This window comes from Saimiri boliviensis, chromosome 17, assembly GCF_048565385.1.
Source record: "Saimiri boliviensis isolate mSaiBol1 chromosome 17, mSaiBol1.pri, whole genome shotgun sequence".
In the NCBI taxonomy this organism is placed as follows: Eukaryota; Metazoa; Chordata; class Mammalia; order Primates; family Cebidae; genus Saimiri; species Saimiri boliviensis.
The window spans coordinates 18862805-18889041 of NC_133465.1; the positions used below are offsets into that span (position 1 = coordinate 18862805).

At 52.6% G+C, this 26237-nt stretch overlaps 1 protein-coding gene across 7 annotated transcripts in view; it reads left to right on the forward strand.

The window, feature by feature from the left end:
- Positions 1 to 260: 260 nt before the first annotated feature.
- FLCN (folliculin) overlaps positions 261 to 26237 on the forward strand; it is a 39327-nt gene continuing 13350 nt past the window's right edge. Inside the window, exons 1-9 of one of the 7 annotated variants that reach the window (XR_012514570.1) lie at positions 261 to 523; positions 4373 to 4476; positions 6283 to 6354; positions 9968 to 10240; positions 12320 to 12466; positions 16687 to 16908; positions 17876 to 18036; positions 22167 to 22258; positions 25405 to 25595. Coding sequence is in view for 1 of the 7 variants with exons in the window: in XM_074388309.1 (XP_074244410.1) it covers positions 4387 to 4476; positions 6283 to 6354; positions 9968 to 10240; positions 12320 to 12466; positions 16687 to 16908; positions 17876 to 18036; positions 22167 to 22258; positions 25405 to 25595 (1248 nt within the window). In the remaining 6 variants the exon portion in view is untranslated. The other 6 variants (XR_012514571.1, XR_012514572.1, XM_074388309.1 and 3 more) reach the window with 6 other exon arrangements.

Below are 26237 nucleotides of genomic sequence, written 5' to 3' on the forward strand. Positions count from 1 at the left end.
CCTTCCACACTCTCAACGTAGGGGGAGGACAGGTTCCATCAGCAATTTAATACAAACCATTGGTGAAGCACAGAAAAAGAATATGACAATCTCTTATACTGTTTTTCTTTCTATTTTTCTCTTTTGTGTGGTCAGGGAGCTTTAAGTTGGCTATATTTACCCTCAAATCTCTTTTTGAAATGGTTTTTTAAGTTTCAGCATTGCCACCCCCCACATTTAATGAAATGGTTTCCCCCAGCAGCCCTGCCCGGTGCGGTCTGAACCATTCGGCGCTTCTCGGAGAGAGGCACGGAATAGGGTCGGCGGGAAAGGTGGTTGTCCGGCAGGGCCCTTGCTTCTTCGTCAGACCTCGGAGTGGCAGGACTTGGGATGTGTTCCTGGGCGTGTGGGAGCTGGCGAGGTGTGGCTCGCTTCGCGGTCCAGGACGCTCTCGAACGGCTCCCGCGTCCCCACCGCAGAGCTAGGCGGTGGTACGGCCCGGAAAGTCACGCGCCTGGGTCTCCGCGGGGCTCCGGGACCACGGGTGAGTGTGGCAGTTCCTGGCTCTGCCAGCTCCCCTGCGAGCCCGAGCCGGGGCTGAGAGCCTCGTCACCCCGGCTAGCGTCCCTGACGTGGGCTCGGGAGCCTGCCTGTGATCCCGCCAGTCCGGGACCTGCAGCGACCACCTACCCGGCGCAGTCAGGGTCGGGGCTGGGACGCGGAGTGGGACCCCGGCTGCTGGGTGCAGGTGTCCCGCGGGTCTGGATTGGGGAGCTGGTGGGCGGGGCCTGCGGGGTTGGCGGAGGGGCATGAGCGAGTTTGCGTTGGTCCCGGGTGGACTAGTAATGGGGGAGGGCTTAGGGATAGAGTGCAGGGCGTCGCCGAGACCCTGAGATTTGAAGATAACGTTGGGGGCACGCCCATTAACCAAGTCTGTAGGGATGAGGATTTTGACCTGGGTTCAAACCCCGGGTCAAGGTCGTTGATTTATTCTCATTTGACGTTGCCATGAAACAGGACTGTTTGCCTTCCCTTCTCCCAGGTTTTGTCTTCGCTCTCTGTTTGGAAGAGAGGCTGTGTGGCATCCTTTTCTCCCAGTTGGCGTTCAGGAGGGCCCTCTAATGCGCCAATAGGGTAGCAACGTGTCCTCTAGGGAGGATGGAAGACGGCGCTTCTCTCCAGTTCAGAGTATTGTCAGTTGTGTCTTTATCACCTGGAAAGAATTGACTGGCTTGTAGATTGAAGTCCAAGGTGTGGTCAGCAACAGCCATGGGGATAAAGGGGAAGGAGGAGCTTGCTGGAATTAGGTACTGGCTCTGCACCCTTTGGCCACAGCCAGTTTACTGCCGGATTATCACCGTAGTCATCAAAATTGAGTAATAGTGGCAGGTGACACTGTGTTTGCCCTTCTAGTGTCCATTGTCAGGGAGCTCTGTGAATGGAAATCCAAGGGAATGGTGGAAATAGAGCCACAGTGAGAGTGGGTCTGAGCTGGCAGTAATCCCCTGCAGAACTTTTCACCCTGAGCTTGTTGGGATCCCAGCTGCTGACTTCATGAGGCTCCCCAGTGGGAGACTAGTTATAGAAGATGTGTGTCTGCAGGGTGTGGTGGCTGACGCCTGTAATCCCAGCACTTTGGGAGGTCAAGGTGGGCAGAACACGAGGTCAAGACATCGAGATCATCCTCACCAACTTGTTGAAGCCCTGTCTCTACTAAAAATACAAAAATTAGCTGGGCATGGTGGTGTGCACCTGTAGTCCCAGCTGCTTGGGAAGCTGAGGCAGGAGAATCACTTGCACCTGGGAGGCGGAGGTTGCAGTAAGCCGAGATCGTGCCACTGCACTCCAGCCTCAGGCTGGCAACAGAGTGATAAGTTGTCTTAAAAACAAACAAACAAACAAACAAACAAAAAACTAGCTGGGTATGGTGGCTTATGCCTGTAATCCCAGCTACTCAGGAGACTGAGGCAGGAGAACTAGGAAGTCAGAGGTTGCGGTCAGCTGAGATTGCGTCGTTGCAGTTCAGCCTGGTGACAGAGTAAGACTCTGTTTCAAGGAAAACAAAAGTGTTTTATTTTGTTGTCCACTGCTGGTTAAGATCCGTTACAGTGCCTTATTTATTTATAGAGTGCCCTTAGTGTTCTCTTTAATTCTCCATGGTGCTATGAAAAGACCATAGGAAGTAGGGGTGAAATAGACCCAGGGCCAGGGCACACCACAGGTCAGGTGGTGAAGTAGGTCACTGTCCAGGTCCGGGACTCAGCCATTGTGGGAGGGGGATGTGGACAGACTACCACGTCAGGGCATTTGAATACTGTCTTTGGGTATGATGAAGAAGAGATTCAGCCAGGGAATTTCAGCTTCCTCCGTAGGTTCTCGAAAGCTTGTTGGAAACATTGTGAGACATACTCAAACCGGTTTGTTTTCTTCAGCAAACACCTGGTAGAGATTGGAATTGAAGAGTGAGTAAAGAACTGACCTCATGCTGCCCAGAGTTCTGATACTATGTGTAGTGTGAATCCTGAGAGGCTCTGTTTCTCAGCTTTTGGGTGGTATTCAGAGAGGTCCAGTAACATTTGGTGTCACCTGGCTGGTGAGGACAGGCTCCCATGGACCACAAAGCTAAGTGCTCTCTAGGGCACCTCCTTCTCTTTCAGGGGCTACCTGGGCCTCTGGCACGCATAGAGTCAGAGCTCTCGCCCAACAAGTGCATTTTTTTTTTTAAGACAGAATTTCACTCTGTCACCGAGGCTGGAGTGCAGTGGTGTGATCTCAGCTCACTGCTACCTCCACTTCTAGGTTCAAGTGATTCTCCTTGAGTAGGTGAGACTACAGGCACGTGCCACCAGGCCTGGCTAATTTTTGTATTTTTAGTGGAGACTGGGTTTCACCATGTTGGCCCGGCTGGTCTCGAACTCCTGACCTCAGATGATCTGCTCTTCTCAGCCTCCCAAAGTGCAGGGATTGCAGGCTTAAGTCACTGTGCTGGCGAGTGCTTTTCATTAAAAGGAAAAGTGAGTAAGAGGAGCCCATGTTTTGGCAGGGTGTGGTGGCTCACACCTGTAATAGCAGCACTTTGGGAAGCCAAGGTAGGATCACCTGAGGTCAGGAGTTTGAGACCAGCCTGGCCAACATGGTGAAACCCTTTCTCTACTAAAAATACAAAGATAGGCTGGGCATGGTGGCGCACGCCTGTAATTCCAGCTACTCAGGAAGCTGAGGCAGGAGAATCACTTGAACCTCGGAGGTGGGGGTGGCAGTGAGCTGAGATCATACCACTGCACTTCAGCCTGGGCAACAAAAGAATGAGACTCTGCCACCAAAAAAAAAAAGATTAGCCCATGTTGGCCCTGGGTGCTGGGAAGTTGCTTGGCAACACTGCCTCTGGTTTTCCTCTCCCATTTGAGGAGGAAACTGCCAGACCTACAGGCTGAAAGGTAATTGGTGTGATGTAGATGCTGCCAGAGCAACCCCCTTATAACCAATAGTAAGAAAGACGGGGACTTGCTCAGTCACCCAGGCTGGAGTGCAGTGGTTCAGTCATTGCTCACTGCAGCCTTGACCTCCCAGGCTCAAGTGATCCTCCCAACTTAGTCCCCCAAGTAGCTTGGACTAGAGGTGTGTGTCACCTCCCCTGGCTAATTTTTTTTTTTTTTTTTTTTTTGAGACGAATTCTTGCTCTGTGCCCAGGCTGGAGTCCGGGGGGGCAATCTTGGCTCACTGCAACCTTCGCCTCCCAGGTTCAAGCAGTTTTCCTGCCTCATCCTCCCTAGTAGCTGGGACTACAGGCGTGTGCCACCACGCCCAGCTAATTTTTTGTATGTTTAGTAGAGATGGGGTTTCACTGTGTTAGCCAGGCTGGTCTCCATCTCCTGACCTTGTGATCCACACTCCTCAGCCTCCAGAAGTGCTGGGATTATAGCTTATAGGCGTGAGCCACCGTGCCTGGCCCCCGCTAATTAAAAAAAAAATTTTTTTTTTGTAGAGACAGGGTCTTACTATGTTACCTAAGCCAGTCTTGAACTCATGGGCTGAAGCAATCCTCCTGCCTTGGCCTCCCAAAGTGTTGGGATTACAAGTCTGAGCCACTAAGCTGGCCTCAAGACTCCAACGTTAAACAAATACAGACCCCCTTTATCAAACACTGCTTTAGAGTGTTTCAGAGGTGAAGGGTTCAGCCACGTCAGCTGCACTGTCACCTTGTATTCAGCTCTGCTCAGAAGGTTCGCGGCCTGCTAAGCCATTCGGAACCCTCGGGAATGTCTATATCCTCATTAGAGATGTCCTCATTTGAGACTGGCTGTCAACTGCTCACATTTTTTTTTCAGGCTACAGAGGCCTGTAATCTTAGAATTAGCTCTGATTTTTTTTTCTCTTACCTGTAAAACGCCAGGTCTTTAAGGATGTATGCTGCCACCGTGCCTGCCCCATTTGGCAGTGGCCTCCCGTGTGCTGGGCTGGTGTGGATGGTGGAAGTGTGACTCTGCTGAGTGGCAGGTTAGTGTGGGCGCTCTGCGGGTGGGCTGAGACTTGGCCCAGGCTTGCTCTCCTGTGGATGTCTTGCTAGAAGGAACCTTGTTAGGGTCCCTTTTAGGGGCTTAATGCCTTTACCTTTCCTTTGGGTCCTGCTTACCCCTTATTCCATCAGTGGTCGCCCCATCTCCTCTCATACAGTGGATTGTGAAGCCACTCACTGTGGTGAGCCCTGTGGGTCCTTTATTGAAACTCAGTCTGTTTGGTTCCTGTGCCTTCCCCACAGCTGTGGCTTCTGAACCTCTGCCGCCCCTAGATTCCTCCCCTTTTCTTGACAAAACCTGTCATCTCTCTAAGGGTGACTTCTCAGTCCACTCATTTATCTGACATGTGAAGTTGGTGCCTCCTGTGTGTCAGGAGGGCATTGTGGAGGCCCAGTTCTGCTATGAGGAGCTCTACGACTCAAAGCAGGGCAGGGGAGGGTGTCGGGGTGGAGGGGAGCTCTTCGGGTGGGCTGGCAAGGGGTCCTCTGAGCAGGGGCCTGCAGGTGGAGGCCAAGTGGTGAGGAGGGAGCCAGGTTAAGGTGTGTGGAACTTCCTGACCTTTGTCCCCAGCTGCATCGTTGTTCAGGCTTCGAGGCTTTCCACCTAGAAGTTCTGCTGTCTCTTATTTTTATTTTTATTTTTATTTTATTTTATTTTATTTATTTATTTTTTTTTGAGACGGAGTTTCGCTCTTGTTACCCAGGCTGGAGTGCAATGGCGCCATCTCAGCTCACCGCAACCTCCGCCTCCTGGGTTCAGGCAATTCTCCTGCCTCAACCTCCTGAGTAGCTGGGATTACAGGCACGTGCCACCATGCCCAGCTAATTTTTTGTATCTTTAGTAGAGACGGGGTTTCACCATGTTGACCAGGATGGTCTCGATCTCTTGACCTCGTGATCCACCCGCCTCGGCCTCCCAAAGTGCTGGGATTACAGGCTTGAGCCACCGCGCCCGGCTTTATTTTATTTTATTTTATTTATTTATTTTTTTTTGAGATGGAGTTTCGCTCTTGTTACCCAGGCTGGAGTGCAATGGCGCGATGTCGGCTCACTGCAACCTCCATCTCCTGGGTTCAGGCAATTCTCCTGCCTCAGCCTCCCGAGTAGCTGGGACTACAGGCATGCACCACCATGCCCAGCTAATTTTTGTATTTTTAGTAGAGACGGGGTTTCACCATGTTGACCAGGATGGTCTCGATCTCTTGACCTCGTGATCCACCCGCCTCAGCCTCCCAAAGTGCTGGGATTACAGGCTTGAGCCACCGCGCCCGGCTATTTTTATTTTTCTAGATGGAGTTTCACTCTCACCCAGGCTGGAGTGCAGTGGCGCGATCTTGGCTCACTGCAACCTCCGCCTTCCAGTTTCAAGCGATTCTCCTGCCTTAGCCTCCCAAGTAGCTGGGATTACTGGTGCCTGCCACCACACCCGGCTAATTTTTGTATTTTTAGCAGAGACGGGGTTTCACCATGTTGGCCAGGCTGGTCTTGAGCTCCTGACTTTGTGATCTGCCCACCTTGGCCTCTCGAAGTTCTGGGATTACAGGAGTGAGCCACTGCGCGCAGCCTCTACTGTCTCTTAAATGCTGTTTGTCTCCTTTCCTGCTGCCTGTCTGCCTCCCTCTGGGAGTGCACCCAGGGAGCACCAGCCCTCCATCCCCCACCGCCCACACTCAGGATCTCCCTCTCTGACTTCCACACCCGCCTCACTGCCAGCCCAGCTCAGGTTCTCTTCAAATGTCTGTTTTCTGTCCGCTTCTGCCATTCCCAATGTGACCGCTCGTGCTCAGCCGTATCTCAGGCAGGAGGACAGGTGCCACAGTGGCTCGTGCCAGCCGAGCAGCCAATTGCAGAAGCGTCAGGTGGGTGGCAGCATTTGTAGCATGCTGGAGAAGCGGCTTCAGGCACGGGCCACTGGCAGGGAGGCTGGCTGGGGGCCCCACCGCCACCGTGCACGTTCTGACTTCACTGCTTCGCTTCTTCCTAGAGTTGGGGGCTTTGGCAGGCCATGCCTGGTTTGTGTCCACACCCTGCCTGTCAGGAGCAAAGACAGAACATCTGACTTTTGGGTCCGTCATGGGGGTGGGGGTTCCCCAGAAGAGAAGAGGCTTTGGGTCCTGGCCAGTGTCCACTACTCAGTTCAGAAACTTACATGATTCCTTATTGTCCCAAGCAAGTCTGACTGACCAGTGCGGCTTTCTGTGAAGGCAGAGATACTGTGTGACCTGTGCTGCTCAGAGGAGTGGCATGAGTAGCGTGTGCCTAGCAAACACTCAGGATATGGCCAGTGAGACAGAAGGGCTGAGCTTTTGTCCTAGCCAATATATTTGTTATTTCTTTATTTTATTTTCTTTATTTTATTTTTTCACTCTGTTACCCAGGCTGGAATGCAGTTGTGCAATCTCAGCTCACTGCAACCTCTGCCTCCCAGGTTTAAGTGATTCTCCTGCCTCAGCCTCCCAAGTAGCTGGGACTACAGCCGCACACCACCACACCCAGCTAAGTTTCTTGTTTTGTTTTGTTTTAGTTTTAGTTTTTGAGACAGAGTCTCACTCTCTTGCCCAGACTCCAATGCAATGGCGTGATCTTGGCTCACTGCAACCTTGTCTCCCATGTTCAAATGATTCTTGTGCCTCACCTTCCTGAGTATCTGCGATTATAGGCGCCCACCACCACGCCTGGCTAATTTTTGTATTTTTAGTAGAGATGGGGTTCTTCTTTGCTTCTGAAAAGCCGGACAAACTCCTGACCTCAAGTGATTCACCTACCTTGTCCTCCCAAAGTGCTGGGATTACAGGCATAAGCCACCGTGCCCAGCCTCTCCAATTAAATAGGTTGTCACACTTGGCTGTGGCCACCATATGGAGAGCGTGGGTCTGGCTGCGTGTGTCAGGCTATGTCACGTGTCAGGCTGTTGGCTGTGGCCGTCCCCACTGTGCAACTTTGCTTCTGTGGTCTGGTTTCCAGAACTTCTCTGCCTGTCAGAACCCCATGACACACCCCCATTTGAAAGCCTCCTCTGGCCTTCCTACATCCATCAGGAAGGCGGACTGCCTCATGCCACCGCAGCCAGCCCTCTGCAGCAGGTGTGTGGGCCCTCAGGCCTTGTGCCTGCCGCTGCCCTTGGCTCTCACATGGTTCTGCTGGCATCCCAGATGTACTGTGGCCAGGCGTGGGGCGTCACTTGACTCCATGTCCTCACCAGGTGTCCCATTGCTGGCTCTGCCATAGAAACTCTCCAAAGGGCTGTTTGTACCCACTCCTGTGAGCTCTTCCTCCACTGGAAACTGTCGAGGTCACCTTTGACCTCATCATTGCTCTGCCTGCAGGTCGCCACTTCCCCTTTTTTTTTTTTTTTTTTTTTTTTGAGACGGAGTTTCGTTCTCGTTACCCAGGCTGGAGTGCAATGGCGCGATCTCGGCTCACCGCAACCTCCGCCTCCTGGGTTCAGGCAATTCTCCTGCCTCAGCCTCCGGAGTAGCTGGGATTACAGGCACGCGCCACCATGCCCAGCTAATTTTTTGCACCTTTAGTAGAGACAGGGTTTCACCATGTTGACCAGGATGGTCTCGATCTCTTGACCTCGTGATCCACCCGCCTCGGCCTCCCAAAGTGCTGGGATTACAGGCTTGAGCCACCGCGCCCGGCGCGCCACTTCCCCTTTTTAAAAGATTGTGGTAAAATAACAAGTGTCCTAAAATGCGCCATTTGAACCACTGCTTGGCGTGCAGTGCCATGGCATGAAGTATATTCTGTGTGGCCATCGCCTCCCTCCGTCTCCAGAGCTGAGCCCTGCTCTTCCCTCGCAGCCCCCAGCGGCCGCCATTCTGCTGTCTCTGTGGGTTTGAGGACTCTAGGTACCTCATGCTTAAGTGCAGTCCTACAGTATTTGTCCCTTTGGGACCAGCGTAGTCACTTGGCTCGTGTCCTCCAGGTTCAGCTATCTCATAGCATGTGGCAGGATTTCCTTCCTTTTTAAGGCCATGTGACACTCCAGTCCCGCCTCGCTAAAGCCGTTTGTTCACCTGGTCACTGGGGTGACCCTGGAACTCTGCTCCAGCCTCACTGCCTGTGCTGTCACCGTGGCCCCTGACCTCCCTTCTCCACCTCTGAGCCTGTAAGGGTTCCACTCAGAGGTCCCACGCGCCAGCCCTGATGGCAGCACTTGGCTCTGCTGCTGTGTCCTGTCCCACGGAGGCTCAGCAGGCACTCGCTGGGCCTCCTTCCCTGCTCAATTCTCCTCCACACTCTGCACCCCCACCCACACTATGCTGCTTCACAGTCTGGCCCTGGCCTGGGCCACTGTCCCTTCCTGCTCAGATCATTCAGTAGGGCTCCTCAGCTTGTTCCCCTCCTCTGTGCCGGCCCCTGCCATCTTTTCTGCACGTAGGCATGAGTGAGACTTTTCTTTTTTCAAGATGGAGTCTCACTCTGTCATACGGGCTGGAGTGCAGTGGCGTGATCTTGGCTCACTGCAACCTCCACCTCCTGGGTTCAAGACATTCTCCTGCCTCAGCCTCCCGAGTAGCTGGGATTGCAGGTGCGCGTCACCACGTCTGGCTAGTTTTTGTATTTTTTAGAGACGGGGTTTCATCATATTGGTCAGGCTGGTCTTGCACTCCTGACCTCGTAATACAGCTGCCTTGGCCTTCCAAAGTGCTGGGATTATAGGTGTGTGAGTCTTTTCAAGTGAAACTCACATCCTCTCATGTCTCCCCAGTCTCTGATAACACATCCAGGGTCTTTCCATGGCCTGGGGGAGCTGTAAGATCTGCTTCCTAAAGCCTCACCTCACTGTCTTCTGCTCCTCTCCAGACGCCGGACCCCTCATGCCCCTCGGGCAGCACAGCACACACCTATTCTTGAGCTCTCACTTGGCCCTGTGAGCCAGTCTTTCCAGGGTCCTCCCACCTCTGGTTACTCCCTGCCCAGACCTCTTGCAGGAGGGAGCAGTTTTCCTGTGCCCATCCCCCACCCCCTGCAGGAGGTAAGCTGCACAAGGGCAGCATTGTGTCACCTAGCACCTCGCCCCACATGGAGTAGGTGCCCTGCAAGATAGCTATCAGGTGGAGGACCCTCTCCCTGTGGCCTTTTATCTGTTTGTTCGCACAGGGTTTGCCATGTCTGGCTGCAGTCACGTCACTAGAAGACATTCCTTCCCTGCACCGTGGGCTCTGTGGCTGGGTCACAGCCCCAGCTGTGCCATCATTGCTCCACATCGTCCCCTCCCCCATTGGCTGTGACTCCCGTGCGAATACCCTATCCTATCTCAGTTCCTCTCCTCTCTCCTGCACTTGGTGCAGCACGGGGCAAAGCGGGTGCCCAGCAGTGCTGGCGGTGGGCAGGGGAACGGGCAGGTGGCCTCTCCTGGGCAGGAAGCCCATGGCACCCAGGTGCTCCCTGTGCCCCAGAGGGACTGGGGAGGTTTCATGGAGTAGGGCACTGGCCACCTGATGTGTGCCCTGTCCCCCGCAGGCCTCTTGGAGTCTCCAAGTCATCATGAATGCCATCGTGGCTCTCTGCCACTTCTGCGAGCTCCACGGCCCCCGCACTCTCTTCTGCACGGAGGTCCTGCACGCCCCTCTTCCCCAAGGGGCTGGGAATGAGGACAGCCCCGGCCAGGGCGAGCAGGCGGAGGAAGAGGAAGGTGGCATTCAGATGAGCAGCCGGATGCGCGCCCACAGCCCTGCTGAGGGGGCCAGTGTCGATTCCAGCAGCCCGGGGCCCAAAAAGTCAGACATGTGTGAGGCAAGTGTCTTTGGGGTCTTGGTTTTGTGGTCCCTGCAGTAGGTGTGGGATGGACAGGAGGACCTGAAAGCAGTGAATGAGGCCTCCTGGGGTGACAGACTGTTTCTCAGGGGCCCTTTAGTTCTGCTCATCCTGGCTGTAGCTTCCTTTTTTTTTTTCGTTTGTTTTTTTTGAGACGGAGTTTCGCTCTTGTTACCCAGGCTGGAGTGCAATGGCGCGATCTCGGCTCACCGCAACCTCCGCCTCATGGGTTCAGGCAATTCTCCTGCCTCAGCCTCCTGAGTAGCTGGGATTACAGGCACGCGCCACCACGCCCAGCTAATTTTTTGTATTTTTTAGTAGAGACAGGGTTTCACCATGTTGACCAGAATGGTCTCAATCTCTTGACTTCGTGATCCACCCGCCTCGGCCTCCCAAAGTGCTGGGATTACAGGCTTGAGCCACCGCGCCCGGCTAAGACAGGTTTTCACCATGTTGGTCAGGCTGGTCTTGAACTCCCGACCTCAGGTGATCCACCCACCTTGGCCTCCAAAGTGCTTGGATTAGAGGCGTGAGCCACCACTCCCGGCCTTTTTTTTTTTTTTTTTTTTTTTTTTTTTTTTTTTTCCCAATAGAGATGTCATAGAGATGGGGTTTCTGAACTCCTGACCTCAGGTGATCCACCTGCCTCGGCCTCCCAAAATGCTGGGATTATAGGTGTTAGCCACCACACCCGGCCGACTTTAGCTTTTTTAACCCACTCTGCCTCCCTGCTGTAGCCTTCATGTTTGTGTTCACACACTCCAGCCTGTTCTGGGTATGGATTCCCAAAGCCCCCTGCTCCCAGGACCCTCACCCCGTGTTCTCTGTGGGCAGCTTGTTTGTGTAGAGGACCAGGGTCAGGGCCTAACATCAGGACTGGGTGCTAGACCTCCCACTGCAGTGCAGACAGGAACTCAAGCTTTTTTTTTTTTTTTTTTTTTGATACAGAGTCATGCTCTGTCACCAGGCTGGAGTGCAGTGGCGCAATCTCGGCTTACTGCAAACTCTGTCTCCCAGGGTGAAGCAATTATTCTGCTTCAGCCTCCCAGGCAGCTGGGACTACAGACATGCACCACCACGCTCAGCTAATTTTTGTATTTTTAGTAGAGACGGGCTTTCACCATGTTGGCCAGGATGGTCTCGATCTCTTGACCTCGTGATCCACCTGCCTCGGCCTCCCAAAGTGCTGGGATGACAGGCGTGAGCCACCGCGCCTGGCTGACTGCTTGTTCTTTTGGTTCCTCTGCAGAAGCAGAGGATGTGTGAAAGCTGCATCCATTGAGGGAAACGCCTTTGAGGAATGCGGTGTGGGGAGCACCTCAGACCTGGGAAGGAGGGTGCCGCCAGGCTGTCAGGGCGTCCTCAAGCTGGTGTTAGGGTTGCCCTTGGAGGAATCCTGTGACATTGTGGGGAGGGGCTTGCCTGGTGCCCAGCTGTGCAGTCTTGGGGTAGAGGTAGCTCTAGGGCGCACAGCCTCAGCACCGGAGTGGCTGCGGCTACAGTGGGGCAGCAGCTGGTCTGAGCTGCCACAGCAACATTCTGGAGCTTGGTGCCCACACTGTTTATTATTGGGGGTCTCACCTGTGGCTGAGGCCCCTTCCAGATATTAGTTCAGGACCAAGGACAGAGGCTGGGGTGGATAACATCACCCAGAAAGTGGGTAATGTTACCATCACGGAGCCCCTCACCCTCGGACCAGCCACTTCCACCTCAGCCTCAGTTTTGTCTTCTGTAGAATGGGGCTTCTCACTGACATTATCTCAGAGGGTGGCAGCTGGGATTGAATGAGATGGAGTGTGCAGGGCCCTTTTCATGTTGCCTGCTTCATAAGAGCTCAGCAAATATCTGTTAGGAACAACCTCTGGCAATCTCTGTGATCTCTGTGTTCTGTTTTCCTCTTTAGGATACATTTAAATCTTCAGGTAAGTATAAATCTAGAGGCCAATTATTTTTGTACAAAAATAGCTCGAGTTGTCTGAGCTTGGATCTGCATAAGCCTAAGAGAGTTGGCTGCCCTGCTTCCCAACTAACAGATTTTCTTTTCCTTTTCATGGACAGGGCTGCCGGTCACTTGCTGCAGGGCACCCGGGGTATATCAGCCACGATAAAGAGACCTCCATCAAATACGTCAGCCACCAGCACCCCAGCCACCCCCAGCTCTTCAGCATTGTCCGCCAGGCCTGTGTCCGGAGCCTGAGCTGTGAGGTAAGCATCATGAACACAGAGACAGGCTCTGTGGGAGCTCACGTGCTCCCAGGTGCTCTGGGAGGGCTCGGACCCAGCATTGCACAGGGAGCAGGTGCTGGTCCTCTCTCAGGCCGGACCTGCAGATCAGCACAGCGCTGGGTGCAGGACACCTCTGTTGTCCAGAATTGCAGAAGTCATGTTGGCCAGGCACAGTGGCTCACACCTGTAATCCCAGCACTTTGGGAGGCTGAGGCGGGTGGATCACAAAGTCAAGAGATTGAGACCATCCTGACCAACATGGTGAAACCCCGTCTCTACTAAAAAAAACATACAAAAATTAGCTGGGCATGGTGTATTTGCCTGTAATCCCAGCTACTCAGGAGGCTAAGGCAGAAAAATCACTTGAACCCGGAAGGCGGGAGATTGCAGTGAGCCAAGATCCTGCCACTGCATTCCAGCCTGGATGACAGAGTGAGACTCTGTCTCAAAAATAAATAAATAAATAAATACAAAAAACTCATATTGGATTCGCTGAGCATTTTCTGAATGAGTGCGAGCTTTGCACTTTAAGCACCAAACTTTTATTATTTGTCCACTTTTTATTATTTATTATTATTTTTTTTTTTTTGAGACGGAATTTCGCTCGTTACCCAGGCTGGAGTGCAATGGCGCGATCTCGGCTCACCACAACCTCCGCCTCCTGGGTTCAGGCAATTCTCCTGCCTAAGCCTCCTGAGTAGCTGGGATTACAGGCATGTGCCACCACGCCCAGCTAATTTTTTGTATTTTTAGTAGAGACGGGATTTCACCATGTTGACCAGGACGGTCTTGATCTCTTGACCTTGTGATCCACCCGCCTCAGCCTCCCAAAGTGCTGGGATTACAGGCTTGAGCCACCGCGCCCGGCCAATTATTTTTTTTTTAATTTTTAATTTTTTTTGAGACAGAGTCTCGCTCTGTCGCCAGGCACCAGGTTGGAGTGCAGTGGTACGGTCTCAGCTCACTGCAACCTCTGCTTTTTGGGTTCAAGCAGTTCTCCTGCCCCAGCCTCCCGGGTAGCTGGGACTACAGGCATGCACCACCACACCCAGCTAATTTTTGTATTTTTAGTAGAGACAGGGTTTCACCATGTTGGTCAGGATGGACTCAATCTCTTGACCTTGTGATCTGCCCGCCTTGGCCTCCCAAAGTGATGGGATTACAGGTGTGAGCCACTGCGCCTGGCTATTATTATTTTTTTATTCTTTCGAGGCGGGGTCTTGCTCTGTTGTCCAGGCTGGAGTGCAGTGGTTCCATCATAGTGCACTGCAACCTCAAACTCCTGGGCTCAAGTGATCCTCCCACCTCAGCCTCCTAGGTGGCTGGGACCACTCGTGTGTGCCACCATGTTCAGCTGGTCGGTTTTTTTTTTTTTGGAGACGGAGTTGTACTCTTGTTACCCAGGCTGGAGTGCAATGGCATGATCTCGGCTCCCTGCAACCTCCGCCTCCTGGGTTCAGGCAATTCTCCTGCCTCAGCCTCCTGAGTAGCTGGGATTACAGACACGTGCCACCATGCCCAGCTAATTTTTTTGTATTTTTAGTAGAGACGGGGTTTCACCATGTTGACCGGGATGGTCTTGATCTCTTGACCTTGTGATCCACTCGCCTCGGCCTCCCAAAGTGCTTGGATTATATGCGTGAGCCACCACGCCTGGCTGGTTTTGTATTTAAAAAATTTTTTTTTTTGTAGAGATGATGTTTCCCTGTGTTACCCAGGTTGGTCTTGAACTCAAGTAATCCTACCACCTCATCCTCCAAAACCACTGGGATTACAGGTGTGAGCTGCCATGCCCGGCCCTTGGTCCATTCTTGATGGAAATATTCCTAAGATAGGAAGCATTTCTAGGTTAAGTGGTTCATTGTATCAACATCACCTTTTGTTTTTTTGTTTTTTTTTTGAGACAGAGTTTCACTCTTGTTACCCAGGCTGGAGTGCAATGGCACGATCTCGGCTCACTGCAACCTCCGCCTCTTGCGTTCAGGCAATTCTCCTGCCTCAGCCTCCTGAGTAGCTGGCACTACAGGCACGCGCCACCATGCCCAGCTGCTTTTTTGTATTTTTAGTAGAGACAGGGTTTCACCCTGTTGACTAGGATGGTCTCGATCTCTTGACCTTGTGATCCACCCGCCTCGGCCTCCCAAAGTGCTGGGATTACAGGCTTGAGCCACCGCGCCCGGCCAATTATTTTTTTTTTAATTTTTAATTTTTTTTGAGACAGAGTCTCGCTCTGTCGCCAGGCACCAGGAGTGCAGTGGTACGGTCTCAGCTCACTGCAACCTCTGCTTTTTGGGTTCAAGCAGTTCTCCTGCCTCAGCCTCCCGGGTAGCTGGGACTACAGGCATGCACCACCACGCCCAGCTAATTTTTGTATTTTTAGTAGATCCGAGGTTTCACCATGTTGGCCAGGATGGTCTCAATCCCTTGACCTCGTGGTCCACCTGCCTTGGCCTTCCAAAGTGCTGGGATTACAGGTGTGAGCCGTCGCGCCCGGCCAACATCACCTTTTTTTATTGTCTTGGTCACGTGCTGCTCTCAGCCTGCTGAGGTGTGGATGATTCGTTCCTAAGCTCCATCGCTGCTGCTGTGACTCTTGACTCTGAACTCAGATCTTTATCACAAAGAATTCCTTGTTCAGTTACTAAACTTCCTTGTCATCAGGTCCACCCAGTCAGACACACCAAGCTCCCTTGCTGTTAGTTCTCATTCCATGTGGCCGTGGGCCTGCCCTTAGCCATCCTTTCCTTTAATTTCTTGCTGCTGGTCTGCTCGCAGGCATCGGGGCACATCTGTTAGAATTGTGTGTTAAGGAAGACTAAGTATGTCATGAGGAGGGACTGAAGTCCTCTCATGAGAATAAAGTAGGCTGGACTGGGTGCAGTGGCTCATGCCTATAATACCAGCACTTTGGGAGGCTGAGGCGGGCGGATCACGAGGTCAGGAGTTCAAGACCAGCCTGGCCAACATGGTGAAACCCTGTCTCTACTAAAAATACAAAAATTAGCTGGGCATGGTGGCAGGTGCCTGTAGTCCCAGCTACTTGGGAGGCTGAGGCAGGAGAATCACTTGAACCTGGGAAGCAGAGGTTGTGGTAAGCTGAGATCATGCCACTGCATTCCAGCCTGGGTGACAGAGCAAGACTCCGTCTCAAAAAGAAAAAAAAAAAGAACAAAGTATGTAGGGCTGGGCATGGTGGTTCACGCCTGTAATCCCAGCACTTTGGGAGGCTGAGGTGGGCAGATCACCTGAGGTCAGGAGTTCACAACCAGCCTGGCCAGCATGGTGAAACCCCATCTCTACTAAAAATACAAAAAAATTAGTGTGGTGTCACATGCCTGTAATCCTAGCTACTCAGAAGGTTGAGGCAGGAGAATCGCTTGAACCCAGGAGATAGAGGTTGCAGTCGGCTGGGATTGTACCACTGCACTCCAGCCTGGATGACAAGAGCGACTCCATCTCAAAAAGAATAATTATTATTATTTTAATTTTTAAAAACATTGAAAAAAAAAAAAGAGTCCGGGCATGGTGGCTCACACCTGTAATCCCAGCACTTTGGGATGTCAAGGTTAGTGGATCACCTGAGGTCAGGAGTTTGAGACCAGCTTGGCCAACATGGCAAAATCCCATCTTTACTAAAAAATACAAAAATTAGGTGGGTGTGGTGGCAGCGCCTGTAATCCCAGCTGCTTGGTAGGCTGAATTCCTTGAACCCAGGAGGCAGAGGTTGCAGTGAGCTGAGATTGTGCCATTGCGCTCCAGCCTGGGAGACAGAGCAAGACTCTGTCTCAGAAAACAAAAAAAAAGAATAAAATGTGCAGATTTCAATGCAGGGAGGGTGCAGTGGCTGCCCTGACCTGCTGGTTCTTCTGCATGCTCTGGGTGAGTCAGCTGGTGCATCTGAGTCTGGGAGAAGTATGACACATGTGTGGGAGTTATTTATGGCTCAAGGCGGAAAAAAAGCAGTGAACCTTGTTACCGGCCCTTACGGTCCACAGTGACAAGTGTTGTTGAAAGCTTGATCACAGGAGCAGAAGAGTGCAGAGTCCTTGGCTCTTACCGCCTCCGCTCTGCCACTCGCCCCTGTTATTAACGCTGGCTGATTTGTGCCAGCAGACTCTGAAAAGTATGAAGAGGAGGCTTTGATTTGGTGTTGCTAAGCGAGGAAAGGGCTGTCTCTGAGTCGCTGGTGTTCCCGCCAGGTCTGCCCTGGCCGCGAAGGCCCCATCTTCTTCGGAGATGAGCAGCATGGCTTTGTGTTCAGCCATACTTTCTTCATCAAGGACAGCCTGGCCAGGGGCTTCCAGCGCTGGTACAGCGTCATCACCATCATGATGGACCGGATCTACCTCATCAACTCCTGGCCCTTCCTGCTGGGGAAGGTGCGGGGAATCATCGACGAGCTCCAGGGCAAGGCGCTCAAGGTGAATTCAGAGATGGGGTGGCGGGGTGGCGGGGGCCCTGCACTGCAGCAGTCGCTCTGTGCCGAGGTTGAAGCCTGGATCCCGGGAGCTTATTCCCCTCCGCCTGCGTCCACTGCACTGTGTGAATTGTGGTCTCTCGGCTTCGGGGGTGGAGGTCATGGTGAGGAGCCTCCCAGGCCGTCCTGCCTGCTTTACTGGTCTCTCCTGCCCCCACTGTCCTGGTTCTCCTTCAGCTCTGGTGTCTTTGCTGCAGTCAGACCCCTAGTTTCCTCCCTGCTGTCTTCGCTTCCTCTGGCCTTCATCTCCTGCACGTCCATTAATCCCGTGGAGCTGCACCACGGAATGTAGACCTCCAGCTTTGGAGTTAAGGCTCAGGCCAGGCCAGGCCAGGTTGTGCCTGGTTACAAACAGCCCCCAGTTCTCAGCACAGCACCTTCAAGCCATAGGGCCTGTTTCTTGTCATGCTGTGTGCATTACGTGAGAGCAGGGCTCTCTCTGGTCACTGTGGTCATCCTGGCAGGCAGAACGGCAGCCGTATGGAAGTGTTGCTCCTTCTGCCCTCCAGAAGCACGGAGGGTGCTGGGGAGCCTTGTTTATCTCGGCTTGTTTGCCAGAGCCAGTCACATGTCCCTCAGCCAAGGGTCTGAGCGGTGCACCTGGAAGGGGAGGTGGAGACAGGTGGGCAGCAGCGCAGATGGCCACCCGTGACAATCCCCCTGGGTGTCTCGGGTCGCTTGTTAGGAAGGGAGGAGAAACTCAGCCGATTCCTGTTCTCAGGTGGCTCCTGATCTGGCTGGGGTGGGGGCTGAGCCATGCTGTTGGGAACGAATCGAGAGTGCTCTGCATGGAGAGAGTGCGGTGGGACTGTGTCCAGGAGGCAGGCCCTGGTGTTGGCTGTGAACGAGTGGGGGACCAGGCTGCTGGCACCTTTGGCTTAAAGACGCCATCCCTTCCCGTTGCATTTCAGGTGTTTGAGGCAGAGCAGTTTGGATGCCCACAGCGTGCGCAGAGGATGAACACAGCCTTCACACCATTCCTGCACCAGAGGAACGGCAATGCCGCCCGCTCGCTGACGTCGCTGACAAGTGATGACAACTTGTGGGCGTGCCTGCACACCTCCTTTGCCTGGTAACGGGCGTCTCCGCTTTTGGCAGCCGTTAGGATAGAGCCGTCACGACACACTGGTTGGCTCACCCACAGATTTGGGAGAACAGTCCGTAGCTGAGTTTTCTTGCTGCCTCTGCGAGGAGCACTGGCCTGTGGGCACTTGTCAGTGAGCACAGATCTGGGCCGAGAGTCCTCATTCTCTGGGTCTCTTTCCCCGAGTGTGCAGAAAATGTATGGAGGTGGAATTTATTTCCCAGTGATATAAAAACTCAATGTCTGAACCTGTAATGCCAACACTTGGGGAAGCCAAGATTAGAGGATCCCTTGAGCCCAGGAGGTCAAGACCAGCCTGGGCAACATAGTGAGACCCCTGTCTACAAAAAAAGGAACAAAACTAGCTAAGTATGGTGGCATGCACCTGTCGCCCCAGCTACTCGGGAGGGTGTGACGGTCGGGTTGCTTGAGCCCAGGAAAACCATGATTATGCCACTACACTCCAGCCTGGGTAACAGAGTGAGACCCTGCCTCTAAAAAAAAAGGAAAAAAAAGCCAGGAGTGGTGGCTCATGGTTGTAAATCCAGCACTTTGGGAGGCCAAGGCAGGCGGATCACGAGGTCAGGAGTTTGAGACCAGCCTGGCCAACATGGTGAAACCCTGAGTATTAAAAATACAAAAAAATTAACCATGCGTGGTGGCACATGTCTGTGATCCCGGCTACTCAGGAGGCTGAGGCAGGAGAAATTCTTGAACCCAGGAGGCAGAGGTTGCGGTGAGAAGAGGTCACGTCACTGCGCTCCAGCCTGATGACAGAGTGAGACTCCCTCTCAAAAAAAAAAAAGCCAGCAGTCTGGTCTGTCCCCCAGCCAGCAGTGGCTTCTGTTCGTTCCACAGCAGAATATACTCCCTCCTGGCCGGGCGCGGTGGCTCAAGCCTGTAATCCCAGCACTTTGGGAGGCCGAGGCTGGTGGATCACGAGGTCAAGAGATCGAGACCATCCTGGTCAATATGGTGAAACCCCGTCTCCTACTAAAAATACAAAAAATTAGCTGGGCATGGTGGCACATGCCTGTAATCCGAGCTACTCAGGAGGCTGAGGCAGGAGAATTGCCTGAACCCAGGAGGCGGAGGTTGCGGTGAGCCGAGATCGCGCCATTGCACTCCAGCCTGGGTAACAAGAGCGAAACTCCGTCTCAGGGAAAAAAAAAAAAAAAAAAAAGAATATACTCCCTCCTTCCAAAAGCTCCAGCCCCAGCTTCTCATTCCTGTGCAGCACCAACTCCAAGTCTAGGATTTCACGTGTAAATCTGATCTTGGTGTGGATCAGGCCCCTCAGGGTAGGCCCATGAGTACGGCTCCGGAGGATCTGCGGGCAGGCAGGGAAAGCATCAGCTAATTCCCCTGTGTTTTTAAAGTCATTTTGTAGAGACAGAGTCTCACTGTGTTGCCCAGGCTGGCCTCAGACTTACTGACTCAAGTGACCCTTTCACCCAGCACTTTAATTTTTTTCTCTTTTAGAGACAGGGTCTCACCGTGTTGCCCAGGCTGGAGTGCAGTGGCTATTCACAGGTGTGACCATAGCACACCACAGCCTCAGACTCCCGGGCTTAAGCCCCCAGGTAGCTGGGGCTCCAGTACACAGCTTAATATATTTTAGGCAGGGTGCGGTGGCTTATGCCCATAATCCCAGCACTTTGGGAGGCTGAGGCAGGTGGATCCCTTGAGGTCAGGAGTTCGAGACCAGCCTGGCCAATATGGTGAAGCCCTGTCTCTACTAAAAATACAAAAATTAGCCTGGTGTGGTGGCAGGTGCCTGTAGTCCCAGCTACTTGGGAGGCTGAGGCAGGAGAATCGCTTGAACTCAAAAGGCAGAGGTTGCAGTGAGTGGAGGTACACTCCAGCCTGGGCTACAGAGTGAGACTCCGTCTTAAAAAAAAAAAAAAATTGAATTGACAGGTAAAAATTGTGTATATTTTATGATGTATAACATGAGGTTTTAATAAATGTACAACAGGGAACAGCTAAATCAGGCTCCTTAACATATGCTTTACCTCGTGTGCTTTTCCCTTCCTGTGTAGTGAGAAGACTTCAGACCCACTCTCCTAGCTTCCCCCTTTATTTTACTCATTTTAGTTTTTTATGAGGCACAGTATTGTTCTGTCGCCCAGGCTGGAGTGCGGTGGCACAGTCTCGGCTCACTACAACCTCCGTACCCCAGGTTCAGGTGATTTTCCTGCCTCAGCCTCTGGACTAGCTGGGATTACAGGCATCCACTGCTATGGCAGCTGATTTGTGTATTTTTAGTAGAGGCGCGGTTTCGCTGTGTTGGCCAGGCTGGTCTTAAACTCCTGAGCTCAGGTGATCCACCTACCTTGGCCTCCCAAAGTGCTGGGATGGCAGGCATGAGCCACTGTGCGCAGCCTCCCCTGTATTTTAAAAATCATTTTATTATAGAAATTTTCAAGCAGACCCAAAGAATAAGCTTTAGTCAGCCTCCATTCCTGTCCTCCAGTGTTAGTGGTTATGAGCATTTTCCTTTTTCTTCTGTTGTCACTTTTTTTCTGGAGTTTTTTTCTTTTTTATTCTTGTAGAGATGGGGTCTCACTCTGTTGCACAGACTGGTCTTGAAATACTGGCCTCAAGTGATCCTTCTGCCTCGGCCTCAAAGTGCTGGGATTATATGCATGTGCCACTGTGCGTAACCCATTTTTGGCAGGAGTCTTGCTGTGTTCAGGCTGGGCTTGAACTCCAGGGCTCAGGTCATCTTCCTTCCTTGGCCTCCTGAGTATCTGAGAGTACCGGCTTGAGCCACCATGCCTGGCTGGGGTTTTCTTGTCTGTTTTTAAGGCTGGTCTCAGTGCTCTGCCTGGGCTGGAGTGCAGTGGTGCAGACTAGACCCACGCACGCCTATTGCCACAGCCTTCTGAGGAGCTAGGACTGCAGGCGTGCGCTACCACACCCAGCTCATGTTTTCATTTTTTGTAGAGACTGGACCTTGCTATGTTGCCCAGGCCGGTCTTGAACTCCTGGCCTCAAGCAATCCTCCCCCTTGACCCCCTGAGCCCCGCAAAGTGCTGGGATTACAGGTGGTGAGCCACTGCTCATGGCCTGGAATTTTTTTTTTTAAAGCAAATCTGAGTTGTATCATTCCAGTCATAAATACAGTCACCATACGGTGATCATGCCCAACAAAATGGGCAGATTCCTGAGCGTTCTCCAGGGCGCAAGCCCTTGTCAGTTTCCTCTTTTGTCTCACAAGTGACCGCACTGGCGTCGCAGCAGCACCCCAAGTCCCTCTGTCTAGAACAGCTCCTCCTCGCATCCCCGCCCCTCCCGGTTTCTCCCATGCTGCCTGTTGAAGGACCTTGGTCACTCACTGGCTTATGGAATTGCCTGCATGTGGGATCTGGCTGGTTGTGCCCTGTGGTGCTCTTTTATTCTCACATTTTCTTTTTTTTTTTTTTATTGAGATGGAGTCTTGCTCTGTCGCCAGGCTGGAGTGCAGTGGCGCAATCTCGACTCACTGCAACCTCCGCCTCCTGGGTTCAAGTGATTCTTCCGCCTCAGCCTCCCGAGTAGCTGGGACCACAGGTGCATGCCACCACACCCGGCTAATTTTTGTATTTTTAGTAGAGACGGGTTTCATCATGGCGAGGATGGTCTCGATCTCTTGACCTCGTGATCCACCCGCCTCAGCCTCCCAAAGTGTTGGGATTACAGGCATGAGCCACCGCGCTCGGCCTCTCATATTTTCTTTTTATTTATATAAGTATTTATTTTGAGATGGAGTCTCTCTCTTGTTGCCCAGGCTAGAGTGCAATGGCACAATCTCCGCTCACTGCAGCCTCCCCCTCCCGAGTTCAAGTGAGTCTCCTGCCTCGGCCTCCTGAGTAGCTGGGATTACAGGCATGTGCCACCATGCCCGGCTAATTTTGTTATTTTTAGTAGAGACTGGGTTTCTACACGTTGGTCAGGCTGGTCTCAAACTCCCAACCACAGGTGACCCACACGCCTCGGCCTCAAAGTGTTGGGATTACAGGCGTGGGCCACCACGCCTGGCCATATTTTCTTTAACCTGGTAGGATCAGTGGCTGGGTGAGAGGTTTGCTTTTTCCTTTGGAAAGACGGCTCATAGGTGGTGCTGTGTTCTCCAGGCTCCTGAAGGCATGTGGCAGCCGGCTGACCGAGAAGCTCCTGGAAGGTGCCCCCACTGAGGACACGTTGGTCCAGATGGAGAAGCTCGCAGGTGAGCCAGGGGTGCTGTTTCTGGGGCCTTGGCCCAGATGGCTGTGGGGTGGTACCAGCTCTCTGCTCTCCTGGCAGGAATTGCTGAGGGAGGGAAATGCGGCTCTGAAGCAGCCCAGGATGAGCCTTTGGGAAGCTTGCCCCTGAGCTTGGTGTGATTGTTGTGATTTCCTGTCTGAACCGTTTGCCTTGACCGTCATGTGAAAGAATCCGTTTCCTGCCAGGCGTGGTGGCTCATGCCTATAATCCCAGCACTTTGGGAGACCAAGGTGGGTGGATCACTAGGTGAAGAGTTGAAGATTAGCCTGGCCAAGATAGTGAAACCCCGTCTCTACTAAAATTACAAAAAATTAGCTGGGTGCAGTGACAGGCGCCTGTAATCCCAGCTACTGAGGAGGCTGAGGCAGGAGAATTGCTTGAACCCAGGGGGTGGAGGTTGCAGTGAGCCAAGATGGTGCCACTGTACTGCAGCCTGGGCAATAGAGTAAGACTCCATCTCAGAAAGAAAGAGTCCATTCACTAGCTAGGTGGGGAAAATTCACGGGTAGGGCCGTCCATAGAGAGAACTAGCTGATTGAAGGTTTCTCATCCCTGTTTTGTGATAGCTGAGTGCTCAGCCTGGTCGACAGTCTCAGTCTTTGCTCCTGTACAAATAAAGTTCTGTTTCATTTAGACCCAAGTTTTCCATCAAGGGCAGTGGTTCCCTGACCTCCCAGGTGCCTGGGCTTCCCCAGGTTCCTGATGGGGCTCGGGGCCATGGGTCTGGGGGTGCTGGCACCTTGTGCACCAGCCCAGAGGCACTGGGCCCAGTCTTGGCTGACGTTTCCGTCAGGGATAATTTGATCTTGGTGCTACAGGTCTGTGGTCCCGGCTTCGAGGTGAGCGCAGACTTATGACCATTGTTCCACACCTCGTGTCATCAGTCATACTTCCCATGCTTCTGCTTGCAACTGACTGGCCTTCCAAACAGCTGGAGCTGTTCCGAGTTGTTTGTGCAGGCAGGTGCAGGCGTGCCAAAGTAAGCTTTGCCAGTGGAGTCTTGGCAAGAGCAGAACCAGGTCAGGAAAGACAAAGCCTGGCAGTCCACCCCAACGCCCTGCGGGCTGGCTGGCCTTGGAGCCATTTATTATACTGCCAATCATGTTTCTAGGCATGTGCAGATGGCAAAGGCAGCGTCTTGGTGAACTTTCTAGCTCAAAGAGCCAGAGCCGTCGAAGCCTTTGTGAGAGCTTGGAAGTGGGTGTGCGGGGCATTTGCAGTGTGGGGTTTCGGGCTCAGGGCTTGCCCTCTGGAGTCAGACCTGGCTTTGCATTCTGGCTCTGCTTCTCACCTGCACCCTTCTCGTTGGGTTTCGTGATGTGAAATGGAGATGTGGTCGTTTGTGAGGGCTTCATGAAGGTTCACTGAAGTGACAAATACTCATTTCTTTATCTGTGAAATGGAGCTAATGGTGCTGATGTGCCAGGCGCGGTGGCTCACACCTGTAATCCTAGCACTTTGGGAGGCCAAGGTGGGTGGATCACCTGAGATCAGGAGTTCAAGACCAGCCTGGCCATCATGGTGAAACCCCATCTTTTTTTTTTTTTTTTGAGACGGAGTTTTTTGCTCGTTACCCAGGCTGGAGTGCAATGGCACGATCTCGGCTCACCGCAACCTCTGCCTCCTGGGTTCAGGCAATTCTCCTGCCTCAGCCTCCTGAGTAGCTGGGATTACAGGCACGCACCACTATGCCCAGCTAATTTTTTCTATTTTTAGTAGAGACGGGTTTTCACCATGTTGACCAGGATGGTCTCGATGTCTCGACCTCGTGATCCACCCGCCTCAGCCTCCCAAAGTGCTGGGATTACAGGCGTGAGCCACCATGCCCGGCCAAAACCCCATCTTAAAAAAAAAAAAGTGCTGACGTGACCTTAGCACAGTTGAGAGGAAAATGAAATGATGTTGGATGCAGCCATAAAGAGTAAAATCGGGGCCGGGCACAGTGGCTCACGCCTGTAATCCTAGCACTTTGGGAGGCCGAGGCGGGTGGATCACAAGGTCAAGAGATCGAGACCATCCTGGTCAACATGGTGAAACCCTGTCTCTACTAAAAATACGAAAAATTAGCTGGGCATGGTGGCGCGTGCCTGTAATCCCAGCTACTCGGGAGGCTGAGGCAGGAGAATTGCCTGAACCCAGGAGGCGGAGGTTGTGGTGAGCCGAGATCGTGCCATTGCACTCCAGCCTGGGTAACAAGAGCGAAACTCCGTCTAAAAAAAAAAAAAAAAAAAAAAAAAATTAAAATCAGGCACTGGTGCACGCCTGGAGTCCCAGCACTTGGGAGACTGAGACAGGCGATGGCTTGAGCTCAGGAGTTTGAGACGAGCCTGAGCAACATAGCGAGGTCCAGCCTCTACAAAAAATAGGAAAAGTAGCTGGGCGTCATGGTGCATGCCTGGAGTCCGAGCTGCTTAGAAGGTTTAGTTGGGAGGATCACTTGAGCTCAGAAGATTGAGACTGCAGTGAGCCGTGATCGTGCCACTGCATTCTAGCCTGGGCAATAGTGAGACCCTGTCTCAAATCAAAAGATGGGAATAGTAGACACCAGGGACTCCAGAAGGAGGGAGGGGGAGGGAGGGGACCAAGGGCTGAAATACTTTCTATTCGATACTGTCTGGGTATATTACTTCCTGTGGTTAACTCTCTGGGTGACAGGATCAATAGCAGCCCAAACTTCAGCACCACGCAGTGTACTTTTGTAACAAAACTACACCTGTACGCCATCAATCTAAAATAAAAGTGAAAAAAAAAAACAAAAAAAAACGATGTGTAGATCCTTGAGAACTGTGGCCGACTGGATGTGTTCAGAAGACACACTGTTGGCATTTTTGTCACTGGTTTGAGTTTTCTCACCATCAAAGAACAGCTGACGGTCTTTCCATCAAAGAACAGCTGACGGTCTTTCCGTAAGTGCTTCTAAGACGGACCTGTGGTGCCCCAGCCTAAGCAGACAGCAACTGAGCCCTCCCTCCCAGCCCAGGGCTCCCAGAGCAACAGGGAACATGGGACCTGGCCACAGCTAGGAATCTACACTGACCAGCCCACAAAGTGCCTTGGGGTGAAGTCACAGGTTTGTATCTGTAACTGTCCTTGCTGTCTGTCTTGCAGATTTAGAAGAGGAATCAGAAACCTGGGACAACTCTGAGGCTGAAGAGGAGGAGAAAGCCCCTGTGTTGCCGGAGGGTGCAGAAGGGCGGGAGCTGACCCAGGGCCTGGCAGAGTCCTCCTCTCTTGCAGGCTGTGGGAGCTGGCAGCCCCGGAAGCTGCCAGTCTTCAAGTCCCTCCGGCACATGAGGCAGGTAGGCGGCAGGGGCAAGGTGCCATCAGGAGCTCAGGAGGAGAGCAAAGCTGTCCCCACCCACGCGCCTTGCCTCTGGGCTCTCCATCTTCAAAACCCTGCAGGAAGTGACTGACAGCCTCTTGGTGGGTGGCTAAGGGCACAGGGTGTCAGGAATATTATCCATAAGATCCATGTTCCCCCTTCAGTGATGACCTAAGTATCTTCAAAGAGGCCGGGTGCGGTGGCTCACGCCTGTAATCCCAGCACTTTGGGAGGCCGAGGCGGGTGGATCACGAGGTCAAGAGATCGAGACCATCCTGGTCAACATGGTGAAACCTCGTCTCTACTAAAAATACAAAAAAAAATTAACTGGGCATGGTGGCTCGTGCCTGTAATCCCAGCTACTCAGGAGGCTGAGGCAGGAGAATTGCTTGAACCCAGGAGGCGGAGGTTGCGGTGAGCCGAGATCGCGCCATTGCACTCCAGCCTAGGTAACAAGAGGGAAACTCCGTCTCAAAAAAAAAATTAGGAGAACGTTCGTATCAAACGGTAGCCAATTGTCGTAAACGGTAGCCAAACTGTGGAATATGATTAATGAGAAGAATTAAAGCAGGCAGTGTGTGTTTAGGGTGGTGTATGCACGTGTGCCTGCCAGACACGA